This window comes from Labrus mixtus, chromosome 9 (assembly GCF_963584025.1).
Source record: "Labrus mixtus chromosome 9, fLabMix1.1, whole genome shotgun sequence".
Classification (NCBI taxonomy): Eukaryota; Metazoa; Chordata; class Actinopteri; order Labriformes; family Labridae; genus Labrus; species Labrus mixtus.
In genome coordinates this window covers 30,970,512-30,988,615 of record NC_083620.1, presented here as the reverse complement: position 1 = coordinate 30,988,615, position 18,104 = coordinate 30,970,512, and the positions used below count along the sequence as shown (strand labels likewise).

At 44.0% G+C, this 18,104-nt stretch overlaps 1 protein-coding gene across 2 annotated transcripts in view; it reads right to left on the bottom strand.

Annotated features, from left to right (window-relative positions):
* The window catches only part of nyap2a (neuronal tyrosine-phosphorylated phosphoinositide-3-kinase adaptor 2a), an 18,094-nt gene extending 30 nt beyond the window's left edge, over positions 1-18,064 (bottom strand). The window contains exons 1-6 of one of the 2 annotated variants that reach the window (XM_061047396.1): positions 17,435-18,064; positions 13,413-13,628; positions 11,398-11,711; positions 2,384-3,436; positions 1,476-2,153; positions 1-762 (exon numbers count right to left, since the gene is read on the bottom strand). The exon at positions 1-762 is cut by the window's left edge and continues 30 nt beyond it. In XM_061047396.1, coding sequence (XP_060903379.1) covers positions 1,942-2,153; positions 2,384-3,436; positions 11,398-11,711; positions 13,413-13,615 — 1,782 coding nt within the window. In that variant the 5' untranslated portion in view covers positions 13,616-13,628; positions 17,435-18,064 and the 3' untranslated portion in view covers positions 1-762; positions 1,476-1,941. Of the gene's footprint in view, positions 763-1,475; positions 2,154-2,383; positions 3,437-11,397; positions 11,712-13,412; positions 13,629-13,935; positions 14,717-17,434 lie in introns of those variants that run through there. The other variant, XM_061047397.1, reaches the window with a different exon arrangement.
* Between the last annotated feature and the right edge of the window lie 40 nt (positions 18,065-18,104).

Genomic DNA, 18,104 nt, shown 5'->3' with positions numbered 1-18,104 from the left:
ATACAAAAGGAATCAAGTCAAAGGAAACGCTCTGTTTACGTGTTTACATGATCACATGTTTACACAATTACATGTATACATAATCACATGTTTACAAGATCACATATTTACAAGATCACATGTTTGCACAATCACATGTATACATGATCACATGTATACATGATCACATATTTACATGATCACATGTTTACATGATCACATATTTACATGATCACATGTTTACATGATCACATGTGTACATGATCACATATTTACATGATCACATGTTTACATGATCACATATTTACATGATCACATGTTTGCACGATCACATGTTTACATGATCACATATTTACATGATCACATGTGTACATGATCACATATTTACATGATCACATGTTTACATGATCACATGTTTACATGATCACATGTTTGCACGATCACATGTTTACACGATCACATGTTTGCAAGATCACATATTTACATGATCACATGTTTACATGATCACATATTTACATGATCACATGTTTACATGATCACATGTTTACAAGATCACATATTTACATGATCACATGTTTACATGATCACATGTTTACAAGATCACATGTTTACATGATCACATATTTACATGATCACATGTTTACATGATCACATGTTTACAAGATCACATGTTTACAAACCCACATGTTTACTCAAGTTTTGTTGTTAATATATTGACTTGATCAAATATTTACTTGTTTACTTTTCATTGTTCAGTCAGTTGATCGTTGTTAAAGTTCAATCCTATGTGAAGAGATGTACATTTAGTTTTTATGTATGATCAGGCAGACAGGTAAACAGACATAGAGACAGACAGAGAGACAGACAGACAGACAGACAGACAGACAGACAGACAGACAGACACACAGACAGACAGACAGACAATTAAACAGACATAGAGACAGACAGACAGACAGACAGACAGACAGACAGACAATTAAACAGACATAGAGACAGACAGACAGACAGACACACAGACAGACAGACAGACACACAGACACACAGACATAAAGACAGAGAGACAGACAGACACAGACAGACACATAGCCAGACAGACAGACACACACACACACACAAACAGACAGACAGACAGACAGACAGACAGACAGACAGACACACAGACAGACAGACACACACACACACACAAACAGACAGACAGACAGACAGACAGACAGACACACACACACACACACAAACAGACAGACAGACAAACAGACAGACACACAGACAGACACACAGACAGACAGACACATAGACAGACAGACACACACACACACACAAACAGACAGACAGACAGACAGACAGACAGACAGACAGACAGACACACAGACATAAAGACAGACAGACAGACAGACAGACAGACAGACAGACAGACAATTAAACAGACATAGAGACAAACAGACATTGGACAGACAGACAGGTAGAATTGACAAATAGCTGTTTCACAGGTGTGTTACCTGGCTGAGGGCGGGGTGGAGCTGCTGATGGCGTTGTGGCGTCCCACCTGGGGAAGGTACGCCTGACGTTGAAGCTGATCGGCCGAGTTTACAAGCCGACTTTGATTCTGCAGGGGAAAAAAACATTGTGGTCGTCCTGACAGGTAACACTTAGCTCAGGTTCTGTTGCCATGGTAACTTCAGGGTTAACTCAGAGTCTTCAAGACTATGAACACCTGATCTGCCCCAGAGCAGGTTATGTTCAGGATAAGAAATCAAACTGCATGAAACTTTGCCCACTGACCAATCAGATCACAGAGGTGTGTGAGCTGATGTTGAGAGAGAGTCTTTGTGTTTCTTTCACGTTTTGTATCAAAGATATGATTAGTTCTACAAGGGATCATCCTACAATAGAGACTGATATCTGATATCTGCCCCTTTATCTGAACGCACTCAGAGAAACTCAGTATTATCTCTGAGGTCAGGGTCAGTGAAGGCAGACAAATAACCTACCCGACCTCTGACCTCCTGTTATTATCCTCACAGTTAATATGAGCAATAACTCACCTGCTCCTCCTGCTCCTCCTCCACACAGCATCATGGTGGGGCTGACGGATGATCTCCCCATCCTGCCTGACACTGGACTGGACTGTCCGTCTCTGTCTTTACTATGCTGTCTGGGAAGAGATCTGGAGTCTCCTGCAAAGCAATGGAGCAAGAACACATCGACTGTTTGTGAGACTAAAACCATCAAATATGAAAGATCAAACCTGTTCAGGATCAGGTTTAACTTGTTCAGGATCAGGTTTAACTTGTTCAGGATCAGAATTAACTTGTTCAGATAATGTACTTGGGTTAGGTCATGTACTAATGAAGTACTGATGCAGTATTTAGGTCATGTACTAATGAAGTACTGATGCAGTATTTACCTTCACTGTTGCGGCTTTTCCTGCTGCCTTTCTTCATCACCTTTCTCCCTGATGTAAACATGTTGTTGAGATCATCCAATGGGCTTGTTGGAGTTTGTGACCTCATCGACATGTTCTGCATGGAGCCGTGGGTAGAGGAGGAGTTACTGAGTTTGGCCCCGCCTTCCCCTGCCCTTTGGGAGGAGGAGGAAGATGAAGAGGAGGAGCGAGGCATGCTTCCTCCTGCCATCAGAACGTCGTAGGGTGGCGGTCTCTTTAAGCTTAGAGGAGTCAGAGAGCGACCCATGCTCACTGGAGATGGGCATGCTGATTGGCTGCGGGGGTAACCATGACCACCGTGGGCTGAATTAGAGGACTTATAAAAGTTTGAGGGGAGGGGCGGTGCAGACGAGCGGCCAGAGGAAGTGATGGTGTGGGTGGAGGTTAGATCCCTTTCTCTGTTTTGTTCTCTGTCCTGATGCCGGTCTTTTTCTTTCCGGTGGTGGCTGGAGGTCTGTGCCTGTTCGACACCGCCCGACTTACTGTATGAGACGTTATCCATCATGGGTAGGCGGGTGACTTCTAAAGGGGTCAGCGGGGACTCATCAGAATTCGGGGAGCATTGAGCGGGAGCAGGGGGGAAGACGAGCAACGGTGGGCGGTGGGTCAGGAGGTTGGGGAAGGGTGGAGGAATGTCAAAAATAGAGTCCCGAGATGACCATCCTTCAGGATCCATGAATGCAGAGTGGGCCTCCTGCAGGAAGTCCTCCATCGGGTACTTCATCTCCTCATACACAGACTCATTCTGCTCGTCATCCAAAGCTTCCTGACATTTAACCTCTCGCAGGATGTTTCCCACCATCTCAATGTAGACCGGTTCCTCATCATCCGTGTCTCGAGACGCAGGACTCTGACTCTGAGACAACGAACTGTCCCAACGCAATGACGATTTCTTGTTTCCATGGCTACGTATGTAAGATTCATCAAAAGAGGTGCTGAGCTGAGTGTTTGGGTTCCGTTTGGGTTTAGGTGGAGGCATCTTTTTGAAGTCTTCACTGTAAAGGTGGCATTTAGCTGCAGACAGACAAAAATATTAAGAGCTGAGGAGCTGGCGGCTCCATCACTTCATTCTGTACAGTCTGAGTCAGGTACTGTCCCTTTAAGACATGAGTCAGGTTTAACCTGTCACAGTACATCATCATCATATTCAGCATTCATCATAACTATCGTAATGATCTGAATACAACCGTGGCATCATAGATAAAATCGCAAACATACACAAACACACAGAATTTCAGAAAACTATGCAGGAAATGCAAGCACAATCTAACTTGACGTGATAGAAACAAACTAAATCATACATATAGATAAAATAAGAATAAAACATCTACTGACTGTAGGAATCAATATGACATTAGTGAAGGGTGTCATTAACAATATTGCAAACCCAGTAAACTTTATCTGTCAGCAGAAATTAAAGTGATTCCTTTATATAGACAACAATTCACCAACTACAGGCCTGTATCATTACTCTATCAATTCTCTAAACTATTGGAAACCAAATCAAAAAGCACTCTTGCTCTCTAGCGACTAATCTGCTAAATCTTTTTCTTTATTTTAGCTACCTACCCTCAGCCTAGCTTAGCAGTTAGCTTAATTTACGATGGCTTCTTTTTCTGCGTCTCCATCTCCTAGTCTCTCCTGCTATACATGTCAGTGGGGGGGGGGTCACGTGACGATGGCTGGCTAGAGGACGTGTTTTCACTGAGCTCCCGCTCCCACTCTATTTTAATTATATTTGATACGGTCTAATGTAACCAGTTTAGCTTATTACGTCAACACATTGTTGTAACAACGAAGAAAGGAAGAAAGGTACCCCCTTAAGTGACAAGAGATGTCGAAACAGACGAAAATTCAACCACGCAAGTCAACAGCTGCTACAACTGCTAGCCAAACGAGCACTACGAACGAAGGTGGCAAAACCCTGCCAACAATGGACGCCACAGCTTTAATTCACGAGGCAACTCAGAACTTTAGCGACGTTATGGAAAAAAAACTTTCTAAGTTCTCTGAGACTTTGGAAAAAATGTCCACGACCCTGGAAAGCCAGTCCAAACGCATTACCGCGGCTGAACAGAGAGTATCGGATGTGGAGGACACGGTGGCCGTTCTGGAGGCAAGACTCGCCGATGCAGAGAAGAAAATGAAGGTGATGGCTGATGGCATAGATGACATGGAACCAGGTACCAAGAGCCGTATTAAAATTGACCGGGCACATCGGAGCTCGGGGCCGCGGGGCGCACGCCCTCGCCTGGTGATCATCCGTCTGCACAACTCCAGGGATAAACTGAGGATAATGGCAGCAGTGAGGGCAACGCCTAACCTGGAATACGAAGGACAACGGATCTTTATACACCAGGATTTATCTTCTGTGGTTCGAGAGAGGCGACGCGCGTTTAACCATGTGTGTCGAGCCCTAATCCACAACATGCGGTTTAACATGCGCTTCCCGGTTTGAAACACAGAGAGATGCAGATAACTTTATCAACACACTGGAATAAATCTGGTCAGTAGTCACTTGTTAACCATAGCTCTCTTCTAGTTTGATCTGGGGTTTTATATGGACATGATTCATTTCCTTTCTTTTGTTACAGCAGTAACTTCATTTTGAAACAGCTCTTAAATATAAGACTGTAATAATCTAAATGCTAACATGGCTAAACTATATTTTGTCTTTCCCAAGTGTGTCTCTTGGTGTGAAGCAGTCTCTCTTTTGTCTGGCTAAAATATTGATAACAATCAAGGGGCCCTCTTCTTTCTCTTTTTATTTCTCAAATATTATGGCCATAGAAGCTTTATGGTAATTAAATGCCAAATATAAGAGGCATGTAATAACTTTATGTTGTGGGGACGGGAGTGGATATGGAGGGATTTTTGTTTTGTTTTGCTTTCTCCCCTCCAGAAGTGATGACTCCTTCTGGCAGCATGTGCTCCTATAGTACTACCCATCTGGTAGCTTTTGGTTTTTGTTCTGTTTTGTTACTTCATACACTTCATGCTCTTATGCCGGCTTTATATTTGCATAGTGTTCTGAGCATGGAGAAGGTTCTGGTTCTTCCATCTTTAGGTGATGGATATGTTTATGTCAGCACACTGAATCGATCTTTTTTTACATACAGTGGGTTATATATCAGGTTAAATTGTCTTATTTTATTTTTTCTTGTCAGATAAACACGCTACATAATGAGTAACATTAAAATGATCACATTATTGCATCGTCCCAATTCCAAAGAAAGGTCGTCCCAGCGCTCTCAATGACTACAGACCTGTGGCACTCACGTCACATGTCATGAAGACATTTGAGAGGCTGGTTCTCCAGCACCTGAGGACCCTGCTCACTGCTTTCCAGGATACATTGCAGTTTGCATATCAGAGGCACATTGGTGTGGAGGATGCTATCATCTTCCTGACCCACAAAGCCCTGTCACACCTGGAGATGCAGGTGAGAGTCATGTTCTTTGACTTCTCCAGTGCTTTCAATACCATCCAGCCCTGCCTCCTGAGGGACAAACTGCTGGATATGCAGCTGCACCCTGACACCACAGCTTGGATTTTTAACTACCTCACGGGCCAGCCACAGTATGTCAGAGTCGACGGCTGTGTATCTGATGTAGTGACGGGCAACACAGGAGTACCTCAAGGAACTGTTCTGGGGCCTTTTCTCTTCACTCTCTTCACATCAGACTTCAGGTTTAACTCTGGTTCCTGCCACCTCCAAAAGTTTTCCGACGACTCCTCCATTGTTGGGTGCATCACTGATGACGACGAGAAGGAGTACAGAGGACTGTTAGAGAGCTTCGTCACATGGTGTGAAAGCAACCACCTGAAGCTCAACATCAGCAAAACAAAGGAGGTGGTAGTGGACTACCGGAAGAAGAAGAGCCCCCTGCCCCAGTCATCATCCAGGGGGAGGAAGTGGAGAGGGTGGACTCATACAAGTACCTTGGGGTCCACATCAACAATAAACTGGACTGGACTCACAACTCTGACGCCCTCTTCAGGAAGGGACAGAGCAGGATGTTCTTCCTGAGGAGACTCAGATCGTTCAGTGTCTGCAACAGACTCCTGAAGACCTTCTACCAGTCTGTGGTGGCCAGCGCCCTCTTCTTTGCTGTGGCGTGCTGGTGGGGTGGCATCAAGACTGGTGAGGCAAACAGGCTGAACTAGCTGGTGAGGAAGGCCCGCTCTGTAGTGGGTCTTGATCTGGACAGTTTGGAGACAGTGGGTGAGAGGAGGATGAAGGACAAAATCTTATCCATCCTGGATAACTCCTCTCACCCCCTACATGGTGAGCTGTGGCAGATGGGCAGCTCCTTCAGCCAACGCCTCCTCCCCCCAGGTGCAAAACAGAGCGTTTCAGGCGCTCCTTTGTGCCCACTGCCATAAGACTGTACAACAGCAGCCTATGACAACAATAACAGTATGTCCTTGACACAAAACTTCACCCCCATAAAAACACTACCCACATGACCTGCTTCATTATTATCATTGTATTATTATTATTATTTAGCATCAATATATATATATATATATACATATATACTGTACATTCTATATATTTTTATTATATTAGTCTATATTATATAACATTTCATTATATTACACTATATTGTTCATATTGCACTATATTATATTATATTATATTACATTATATTATATATCTGCACTCTGCATTACTGTGGTACAACACTGCCTCTCTGCTCTGCTGTTCACATTACTTTACTATTTATCATACCAAGTCACTTTAATCACTTGTCACTTTATCTTGTCATTCTCTGCACATACTGCCTCAATTCTCAATTCCCCCCAGTTAACTTCATCATTCATTTTGTACTGTATATACCCCGTTTTTATTTTTATTTATCTTATCTATTCTGTTTAATGTGTATTTTCAAGCTTTCTTGTCTGTGCTGCTGTAACACCTGAATTTCCCCTCTGGGGATCAATAAAGTATTATCCTATCCTATCCTAAATGTCAAAGGGATCAATAATGTGGTAAAGAGACGTAAAATTCTTTCTATGCTCAAAAAAGACAAGGTACAAGTGGCACTATTACAAGAGACCCACCTTACAGACCTTGAACACCTGAAATTAAAACGTGATTGGGTCGGCCAAATCTTTTATTCCTCATTCAACTCAAAAAGCAGAGGGGTGGCAATTCTCATCCACAAAAATATGAGTTTTAAACTTGAAAAAGTTATTCACGATACAGAAGGAAGGTATGTTGTAATTACTGGGTTTTTATATGGAGAACATGTTCTCATGGGAAGTGCTTATGCCCCCAATATTTTTCACAGCTCATTTTATTCAAAGTTACTGGCTGATATATCTTCTATTTGCCCCCCTTTTGTTATATTAGGAGGAGATTTCAATTGCGGATTGGTTCCAGAAATGGACCACAGTCCATCTAAAACTTTACCTCTATCCAGGATGGCAAAAGCCACAAAGGATCTATGTCTAGATCTAGGCTTATTTGATGCATGGAGAATCATTAATCCTTGAGAGAAAGATTTTACTTTTTTCTCTCGCCCTCATCGGTCTTTCTCAAGAATTGACTATTTATTTGTTTCAAGATCAACACTCGACAGGACTAAATCCTGCTCTATTGATGCATGTGTCCTTTCGGATCATTCATTAGTTTCTATAGAACTCCTACCACCTTATTATGACCCTCTATCTAGACACTGGTGCCTAAATCCATCTCTTCTCAGCGATCCTGAATTTGTAACATATTTAGAAAAACAATGGGAACTTTTTATTTCCACTAATGAATCACCTGATGTATCTACATCTACTTTATGGGAAACAGGCAAGGCTTTTCTGAGGGGGGGCATCATTTCTTATACAGCTGCTAAGAGGGAAAATACACTAGCGAAACAGTTAGAGCTTGAGCAGCAAATTAAAACCTTGGATAGAGTCTTTAAAGCCTCTTCCTCCGTATCTGTGTTTAAAAAATTAGAAGCAGCGCGCTCTGCCTTAGATCAACTTCTAACCCAAAAGGCAGAATCAGCTATTTTATTTTGCTAAGCATAGATTATTTTAATCTGGAAACAAACCTGGCAGGCTCCTTGCCAGTCTCGCAAAATTCCGGGCAGGGTCTTGTGTAATCCCATCACTCAAAGATTTCAAGGGGAAACAACATTTTGAAACCAAAGTTATAAGTAAAATAATGAAAACATTTTACCAAAACCTTTACTCTTCTGAGTGTCAAAATACTTCGCTGCTGAGAAAACGATTTTTTGATAAAATAAATCTCCCAACTCTGTCTGAAACAAACAGAAATGATCTATGCAGACCAATCACAACAGAGGAAGTACTGGATACTATTAAATCTCTACAAAGTGGAAAAGCCCCAGGTCCTGACGGGTTCGGCCCTGAATTTTATAAAAAAATGTCCAGGTTGGTGGTTGGACCTTTAACTAAAATGTTTATAGAATCTTTTGAAAGGGGAACACTTCCAACAACTCTAAATCTTGCCCATATCTCCTTGATTTAAAAAAAAGATAAACCCTCAGATAGCTATGCTTCTTACAGACCAATAAGCTTACTCGGAGTTGATAGCAAAATATTATCCAAGCTTCTGGCTCGAAGACTGGAGGAGGTCTTGCCCATCTTGGTTGGATCAGACCAGACAGGGTTTATAAAAGGTAGGTACTCCCACTCCAATGTCCATCGGCTACTGAATGTTATACAATTTTCACAAAATACAAAGAAAAGGATTCTTGCTGTTTCATTGGATGCAGAAAAGGCTTTTGATCGGGTGGAGTGGGAGTATCTATTTGATGTTCTTAACAGATTTGGTTTGGTTTCTGGTTTCACTACATGGGTTAAGCTCCTATATAGATCTCCGTCTGCAAGAGTTCTGGTAAATGGTTCAGTGTCTGGGTTAGGGTTAGGGTTAGGGTTAGGTCACCTATTTGATCAAGATATGTCCTTTAACTCTCACATCAAGCAAATTTCAAGGACAGCCTATTTTCACCTTCGTAATATATCCAAGATCAGGAATATCCTGTCACCTGTTACCTCCAGGTTGGATTATTGTAATTCTCTTTTGTCAGGGTGCTCTGGTAAGTCTCCAAAAACTCTTCAACTAGTCCAGAACGCTGCAGCTCATGTACTGACTAGAACTAGGAAAAGGGACCACATTACTCCTGTGTTGGCTTCTCTGCACTGGCTCCCTATACAGTCTAGAATAGAATTCAAGATCCTTCTTCTCACTTACAAAGCTCTAAATGGCCAGGCACCATCTTATCTTAAAGAGCTACTAGTGCCGTACTACCGTTTGAGAACATTACGGTCCCAGAATGCAGGCCTACTCGTGGTACCTACGGTCTCTAAGTGTACTATGGGAGGTAGAGCCTTCAGTTATCAGGCCTGCTCGTGGTACCTACAGTCTCTAAATATATTATGGTGGGTAGAGCCTTCAGTTATCAGGCCTGCTTGTGGGAACCTACAGTCTCTAAATGTACTATGGGAGGTAGAGCCTTCAGTTATCAGGCCTGCTCGTGGTACCTACGGTCTCTAAGTGTACTATGGGAGGTAGAGCCTTCAGTTATCAGGCCTGCTCGTGGTACCTACAGTCTCTAAATGTACTATGGGAGGTAGAGCCTTCAGTTATCAGGCCTGCTTGTGGGAACCTACAGTCTCTAAATGTACTATGGGAGGTAGAGCCTTCAGTTATCAGGCCTGGTCGTGGTACCTACGGTCTCTAAGTGTACTATGGGAGGTAGAGCCTTCAGTTATCAGGCCTGCTCGTGGTACCTACAGTCTCTAAACATATTATGGTGGGTAGAGCCTTCAGTTATCAGGCCTGCTCATGGTACCTACAGTCTCTAAACATATTATGGTGGGTAGAGCCTTCAGTTATCAGGCCTGCTCATGGTACCTACGGTCTCTAAATGTACTATGGGAGGTAGAGCCTTCAGTTATCAGGCCTGCTCGTGGTACAGTCTCTAAATGTACTATGGGAGGTAGAGCCTGCAGTTATCAGGCCTGCTCGTGGTACAGTCTCTAAATGTACTATGGGAGGTAGAGCCTTCAGTTATCAGACCTGCTCGTGGTACAGTCTCTAAATGTACTATGGGAGGTAGAGCCTTCAGTTATCAGGCCTGCTCGTGGTACCTACAGTCTCTAAACATATTATGGTGGGTAGAGCCTTCAGTTATCAGACCTGCTCGTGGGAACCTACAGTCTCTAAATGTACTATGGGAGGTAGAGCCTTCAGTTATCAGGCCTGCTTGTGGTACCTACGGTCTCTAAATGTACTATGGGAGGTAGAGCCTTCAGTTATCAGACCTGCTCGTGGTACCTACCGTCTCTAAATGTACTATGGGAGGTAGAGCCTTCAGTTATCAGGCCTGCTCATGGTACCTACGGTCTCTAAGTGTACTATGGGAGGTAGAGCCTTCAGTTATCAGGCCTGCTTGTGGTACAGTCTCTAAGTGTACTATGGGAGGTAGAGCCTTCAGTTATCAGTCCTGCTCTTGGTACAGTCTCTAAATGTACTATGGGAGGTAGAGCCTTCAGTTATCAGTCCTGCTCTTGGTACAGTCTCTAAATGTACTATGGGAGGTAGAGCCTTCAGTTATCAGGCCCTCTCTTTTCAAATCATCTACCAGTCAGGGTCCGGGAGGCAGACACACTCTGTACTTATAAGAATAGACTTAAAACTTTCCTTTTTGATAAAGCTTATAGTTAGGGCTGGCGCAGTTATGGAACAGCTCCTAGTCATGCTGCTTTAGGCGTAGACTACCGGGGGAACTGGCACCTTGAGCTTTTATCGCTCCCCCCCCCCCCCCTCTCTCTCTGTATTCACATTATATTACTGCATGTCGCTATCTGTAAATCTCAGTTACTAACCACATTTGTTTTCACGTTTTTTTTTTTCACCTGCATGTATCAGCTATTACCAGCAGTTGTTAGTTTTTACCAGCAGGTGTCAGGTTTAACCAGCAGGCATTTTGCTGTGTTCTTACCTTCAGCATGCTCCACAATCTCTCTGGTGTCGTGGGAGTCCTTCCTACTTGCCGGTGCAGAGCCATTCATGGTCTCGGAGCTGTCGCTCAGTTTGGTGTTGGGGTCTCTCCGGGGTTTGGGTGGGGGTAGTTTGGGGTTTTGGTTGGAGTCGTCGTCTCCGCCCCCCACTGAGTGGAGGGACTGTGATCGGACAGTGAAGCCCTGACTGGGAGGGGGCAGACGATCCTGTGGTGCTGGCATTGTCATGAATCCCATCCTGAAATGTTTCCCAGAGTATGTCCCTTCTGTTGCCATGGCAACATCTTCGCTTATCCTGAATAGACCAATTGGAAAAAATAAAGAGTAAAGAGTTGAGCCATTTATTATCAACCAATCAAAAAGAACTGTATAAAACATAGACTCCCTTCATGTTGTCAGAAACTGAATGGAGCACAACCCTACTGCTTCAGTTGTGTCGCGTTTTGGAGATATGGCGCCCTCTTTCAGTAATGCCTGCTGCTTTGGAAGACCTTTATTCTAAAACTTCTAGATACTTTAAGTTTCCTGTAACTTCAATAGAACATGTTATTAAACTGTGGTTTACCTGCCTTGAGTTTGAGATGTCTTCATGTGTGTTTGGATTTTCTTGGTTTTGACAATAAACCAGTGCACTCACTCCCTTTTCCCTGAATGTTAAGCAGCTGCATCTCTTCTATAAAAGGTGTGTTTGAATAAATTAGAATTACAAATAAAATTATGAGTCATCAAACATCTTGTATTATATTCATCCCAACCAATCAAAGGCCCCCTTTCTATTTATTTATTATTACTTGTTTATTTTAAATGTTTGAACCTCTGCAAACGGAAAGGACTTTTTGATGCCCTCCATCTTCTCCTGCTGCTCTATATAGCCTGATCCAACCAATCCTGCTGTACTGTTCCACCTCTACTCTTCCACCTGCTTCTTCGACATGTTACCTGTTGAAATAAAAGGACACAATATTCGGTGTCCCCACATCCAATCTAATGGAACTCAACAACAGGGCTGTGACATGCATTACAACCTCAAAAACACAAGAACTAACACATCTACTTAAAATCCATCTAACCCTACTCCCCTCAGGACAGCCAGACAGAGCACTGAGGGGCAGGCGTACAGAGCAATGAGGGGCAGGGGACAGCCAGACAGAGCAATGAGGGGCAGGGGACAGCCAGACAGAGCAATGAGGGGCAGGGGACAGGGGTACAGAGCACTGAGGGGCAGGGGACAGGGGTACAGAGCACTGAGGGGCAGGGGACAGCCAGACAGAGCACTGAGGGGCAGGGGACAGCCAGACAGAGCACTGAGGGGCAGGGGACAGGGGTACAGAGCACTGAGGGGCAGGGGGCAGGGGTACAGAGCACTGAGGGTCAGGGGGCAGCCAGACAAAGCACTGAGGGGCAGGGGACAGCCAGACAGAGCAATGAGGGGCAGGGGACAGCCAGACAGAGCACTGAGGTGCAGGGGACAGGGGTACAGAGCACTGAGGGGCAGGGGACAGGGGTACAGAGCACTGAGGGGCAGGGGGCAGCCAGACAGAGCACTGAGGGGCAGGGGACAGCCAGACAGAGCACTGAGGGGCAGGGGGCAGCCAGACAGAGCACTGAGGGGCAGGGGGCAGCCAGACAGAGCAATGAGGGGCAGGGGACAGCCAGACAGAGCAATGAGGGGCAGGGGACAGCCAGACAGAGCACTGAGGGTCAGGGGACAGCCAGACAGAGCACTGAGGGGCAGGGGACAGCCAGACAAAGCACTGAGGGGCAGGGGACAGCCAGACAGAGCACTGAGGGGCAGGGGACAGGGGTACAGAGCACTGAGGGGCAGGGGGCAGCCAGACAGAGCACTGAGGGGCAGGGGACAGCCAGACAAAGCACTGAGGGGCAGGGGACAGCCAGACAGAGCAATGAGGGGCAGGGGACAGCCAGACAGAGCAATGAGGGGCAGGGGACAGCCAGACAGAGCACTGAGGGGGCAACAAGTGTTTCTGTTTATCACCTCTTGATGGCATCTTCCTGCCGTCTCTTCTTCTGGTGTTTCTCCTGCAGGTAGGCCCAGTTAGTCTGGTTGCGGATGCGGTCGCTCTCTCTGGCAATATCTGAAGCATTTTGGATCACCAGACCGTCATAGGTTCGAAGGCCACTGTCCTCCACATACTGAAAAAACCTCCTGAAGGAAGAAGCCTCCTCTTGAGACGTCATGACTCAAGGAGACCTGAGAGGAGGACCAGAAAAACAGATGTTACTGAGTGAAGAGTCACTGGGAGAGGAGACATTGAGTGAAGAGGAGACATTGAGTGAAGAGTCACTGGGAGAGGAGACATTGAGTGAAGAGTCACTGGGAGAGGAGACATTGAGTGAAGAGTCACTGGGAGAGGAGACATTGAGTGAAGGGTCACTGGGAGAGGAGACATTGAGTGAAGAGGAGACATTGAGTGAAGAGTCACTGGGAGAGGAGACATTGAGTGAAGAGTCACTGGGAGAGGAGACATTGAGTGAATAGTCACTAAGAGAAGATTCACCTTTGGTTTTGGAAGAGGAGTTATGGAGAAACTATGGTGGCCACCATTTTGGTAATGCTGACTCACACACCAGGCTTTTATGCGCTCAGGGCTTTTGGCTTTGGTGATATGTCTTTGGTTGGTTAGTTGTATCAGGGTGCACAGTGTTTTGTTCTCTCTTTGCCCCAGCATTGAACCATCCCTACAATCTCTGCTTATGCAGATGACGTTAATATTTTCATCTCCAGTCAGGGGGATTTTCAATGTCTGAAGGACACTCTGTCCCTGGACGAGAGGGCGACGTCTGCACGTGTGAACTGGGCGAGGATCTGTTGTTGGGACAGTCCCCGGTCTGCCTGGACGATTTGAGTGGGGTAGGGAAGAGTTGGGGGTATTTTGGCTCCAAAGGGGTTCCTGAAACAGAACTCGTAGGGAGGAAAGGAGAAAACAGAGACTAATCTATGAATTTGGTCAAAGCTGGCTGGACACAGCTCGCCTGCTGATGAAGAGAGCTGGGCGCTTGAGCCACGACAAGCAACTTTCCCTGATGAAAGCCAGAGATGAAGGACTCAATGTACAATAGTCGATTGAAGTAATATAGCACCTTTCAAGGGACCCAATGACACGTAACATGGTGGAGGGACCAGGCAAAGAACAAAACAAAAACAAAACTGAGACAGGGATGATAGGAGGATAGGAGACCGATGAAGAGGTCGAGCTAAGGGAGGTTTTCAGCTGTGGAGAATGGACGGTGTCTGAAAATTTTATTTGAATGAGTAAAGATGGGGCTCACATCTGGATCCTGCAGACAGGCTGACTTTAAAGATCACATGTGGGACAAACAACTGATGAGGACTCAAACCCTGCCAGTCAGCAGTCCACTCTCTGTCTCTCTTTTTCTCTCTCTCTCTCTCACTCGCTTGCCCTCTCAGTGTCTCTCTCTCTCTCTCTCTCACTCACTCGCCCTCTCAGTCTCTATCTCTCTCTCTCTCTCTCACTCGCTCGCCCTCTCACTCTCTCACTCACTCTCCTCCCCCACCTTCTCTGAGTGTAGGTCTAAAAATGGAACAGGGAGTCAGCTGAAGGTAACCTAGCAACAGCAGCATCTCTCAGGGGAGCATGATGTAATGCTTCCTGTCCACAGATGAGGAAGAGTAGATGAAGAAGAAGAGGCCAAGAAGTGGAAGAGCCCAAGGGGAGGTGGAAGAGGAGGTGGAAGACAAGAAGGGGTGGAGGAAGTAGAGTGAAAGAGGAAGAGGAAAAGAGGAAGTGGCAGAGGGGGATGGGGAGGAGGACATATAGAAGATGAGGGGACCAGCTTCGCTCTGATAGGAAATGAGGAAGAGAAAAAGATAAAGGGGAATAGGATAAGAGCAGTATACACTGTATATAATAACAAACATGTGTTATGTATGATAACATGTTAATGTTTGTTAGTCTCATACATCAGAGGGGCAACAGTATCTCAGTGCATAGGGACTTGGGTTGGGAACTGGAGGGTCACCAGTTCAAGTCCCTATGCGGACCATAATATAGAATCCATATGGTCATGTTAAACATGTGAACACGTTAAACATGTGAACACATTAAACATGTGAACACAAGTGAACACGTTAAACATGTGAACACATGTGAACACGTTAAACATGTGAACACGTTAAACATGTGAACACATTAAACATGTGAACACATTAAACATATGAACACATTAAACATGTGAACACATTAAACATGTGAACACGTTAAACATGTGAACACATTAAACATGTGAACACATGTGAACACATTAAACATGTGAACATGTTAAACATGTGAACACATTAAACATGTGAACATGTTAAACATGTGAACACGTTAAACATGTGAACACGTTAAACATGTGAACACATTAAACATATGAACACATTAAACATGTGAACACATTAAACATGTGAACACGTTAAACATGTGAACATATTAAACATGTGAACACATGTGAACACGTTAAACATGTGAACACATTAAACATGTGAACACATTAAACATATGAACACATGTGAACACGTTAAACATGTGAACACATTAAACATGTGAACACATTAAACATGTGAACACGTTAAACATGTGAACACATGTGAACACGTTAAACATGTGAACACATGTGAACACGTTAAACATGTGAACACATGTGAACACGTTAAACATGTGAACACATGTGAACACGTTAAACATGTGAACACATGTGAACACGTTAAACATGTGAACACATGTGAACACGTTAAACATGTGAACACATGTGAACACGTTAAACATGTGAACACATTAAACATGTGAACACATGTGAACACGTTAAACATGTGAACACGTTAAACATGTGAACACATTAAACATGTGAACACATTAAACATGTGAACACGTTAAACATGTGAACACATTAAACATGTGAACACATGTGAACACGTTAAACATGTGAACACATTAAACATGTGAACACATGTGAACACGTTAAACATGTGAACACATTAAACATGTGAACACATTAAACATGTGAACACGTTAAACATGTGAACACATGTGAACACGTTAAACATGTGAACACATGTGAACACGTTAAACATGTGAACACATGTGAACACGTTAAACATGTGAACACATTAAACATGTGAACACATTAAACATATGAACACATTAAACATGTGAACACATTAAACATGTGAACACATGTGAACACGTTAAACATGTGAACACATGTGAACACGTTAAACATGTTAACACATGTGAACACGTTAAACATGTGAACACATGTGAACACGTTAAACATGTGAACACATTAAACATGTGAACACATGTGAACACGTTAAACATGTGAACACATGTGAACACGTTAAACATGTGAACACATGTGAACACGTTAAACATGTGAACACATGTGAACACGTTAAACATGTGAACACGTTAAACATGTGAACACATGTGAACACGTTAAACATGTGAACACATTAAACATGTGAACACATGTGAACACGTTAAACATGTGAACACGTTAAACATGTGAACACATTAAACATGTGAACACATTAAACATGTGAACACGTTAAACATGTGAACACATGTGAACACGTTAAACATGTGAACACATGTGAACACGTTAAACATGTGAACACATGTGAACACGTTAAACATGTGAACACATGTGAACACGTTAAACATGTGAACACATGTGAACACGTTAAACATGTGAACACATGTGAACACATGTGAACACATGTGAACACATGTGAACACATGTGAACACGTTAAACATGTGAACACATGTGAACACGTTAAACATATGAACACATGTGAACACGTTAAACATATGAACACATGTGAACACGTTAAACATATGAACACATGTGAACACGTTAAACATATGAACACATGTGAACACGTTAAACATGTGAACACATTAAACATGTGAACACATTAAACATATGAACACATTAAACATGTGAACACATTAAACATGTGAACTTTAGGGAGGGGGTAAGAGGAGGCTTACCAGTTAGGACTTAGACTCTCTCCATCTCTTCTTTTTGTTTCCTTTATTGTCTCCTTTATTGTCTCCTTCAATATCACCTTTTTTGCCTCAATGTTTGCATCCTTTAGTGACTCCTTTCATATTGCCTTGTGTGTCCCCTTCCGTGTTTCCTTCTTTCTACCTCTCAGCTGCCCCCCCTCCTTTCCTCTTTCTTTTCCTCCTTCTTACCCTGCTTCGTTTTCTCCTCTTTTGCCTCCTCCTGTCTTCCTACCCTTCTCTCCCTTTTTGCCTCCTCCTCTGCCTCCTTCAGCCGGTGCACAAACAAAGATGGAGTGATGAAGCTTCCTATCGTTCTCTCTGCAGCTCAGAGGAAACGATGACTCGCTGTGATTCTCTTCTGCAGCGACGTTAATCCACATCCACCCTTCAACACCTCCTTCCTCCCTTCCTTTCTCTTATCCTTCCCTCCGTCCTATCATCCTCCTGTCATATATCCTGACAGTTGTAAGAATCACAGCTCTCTCTCTCTCACCCATATACACACACACACACAAATCTCACACAACCTTCAGCCACGCACATACACACAGATACATCCCTGACTACAGCCGCCACAAGAAACAAGAGGGTGAAACCACGGCAACCTGACAGCATCCGCTGCCTGCTGACTCCTCCCCTATGATGAGAGAGA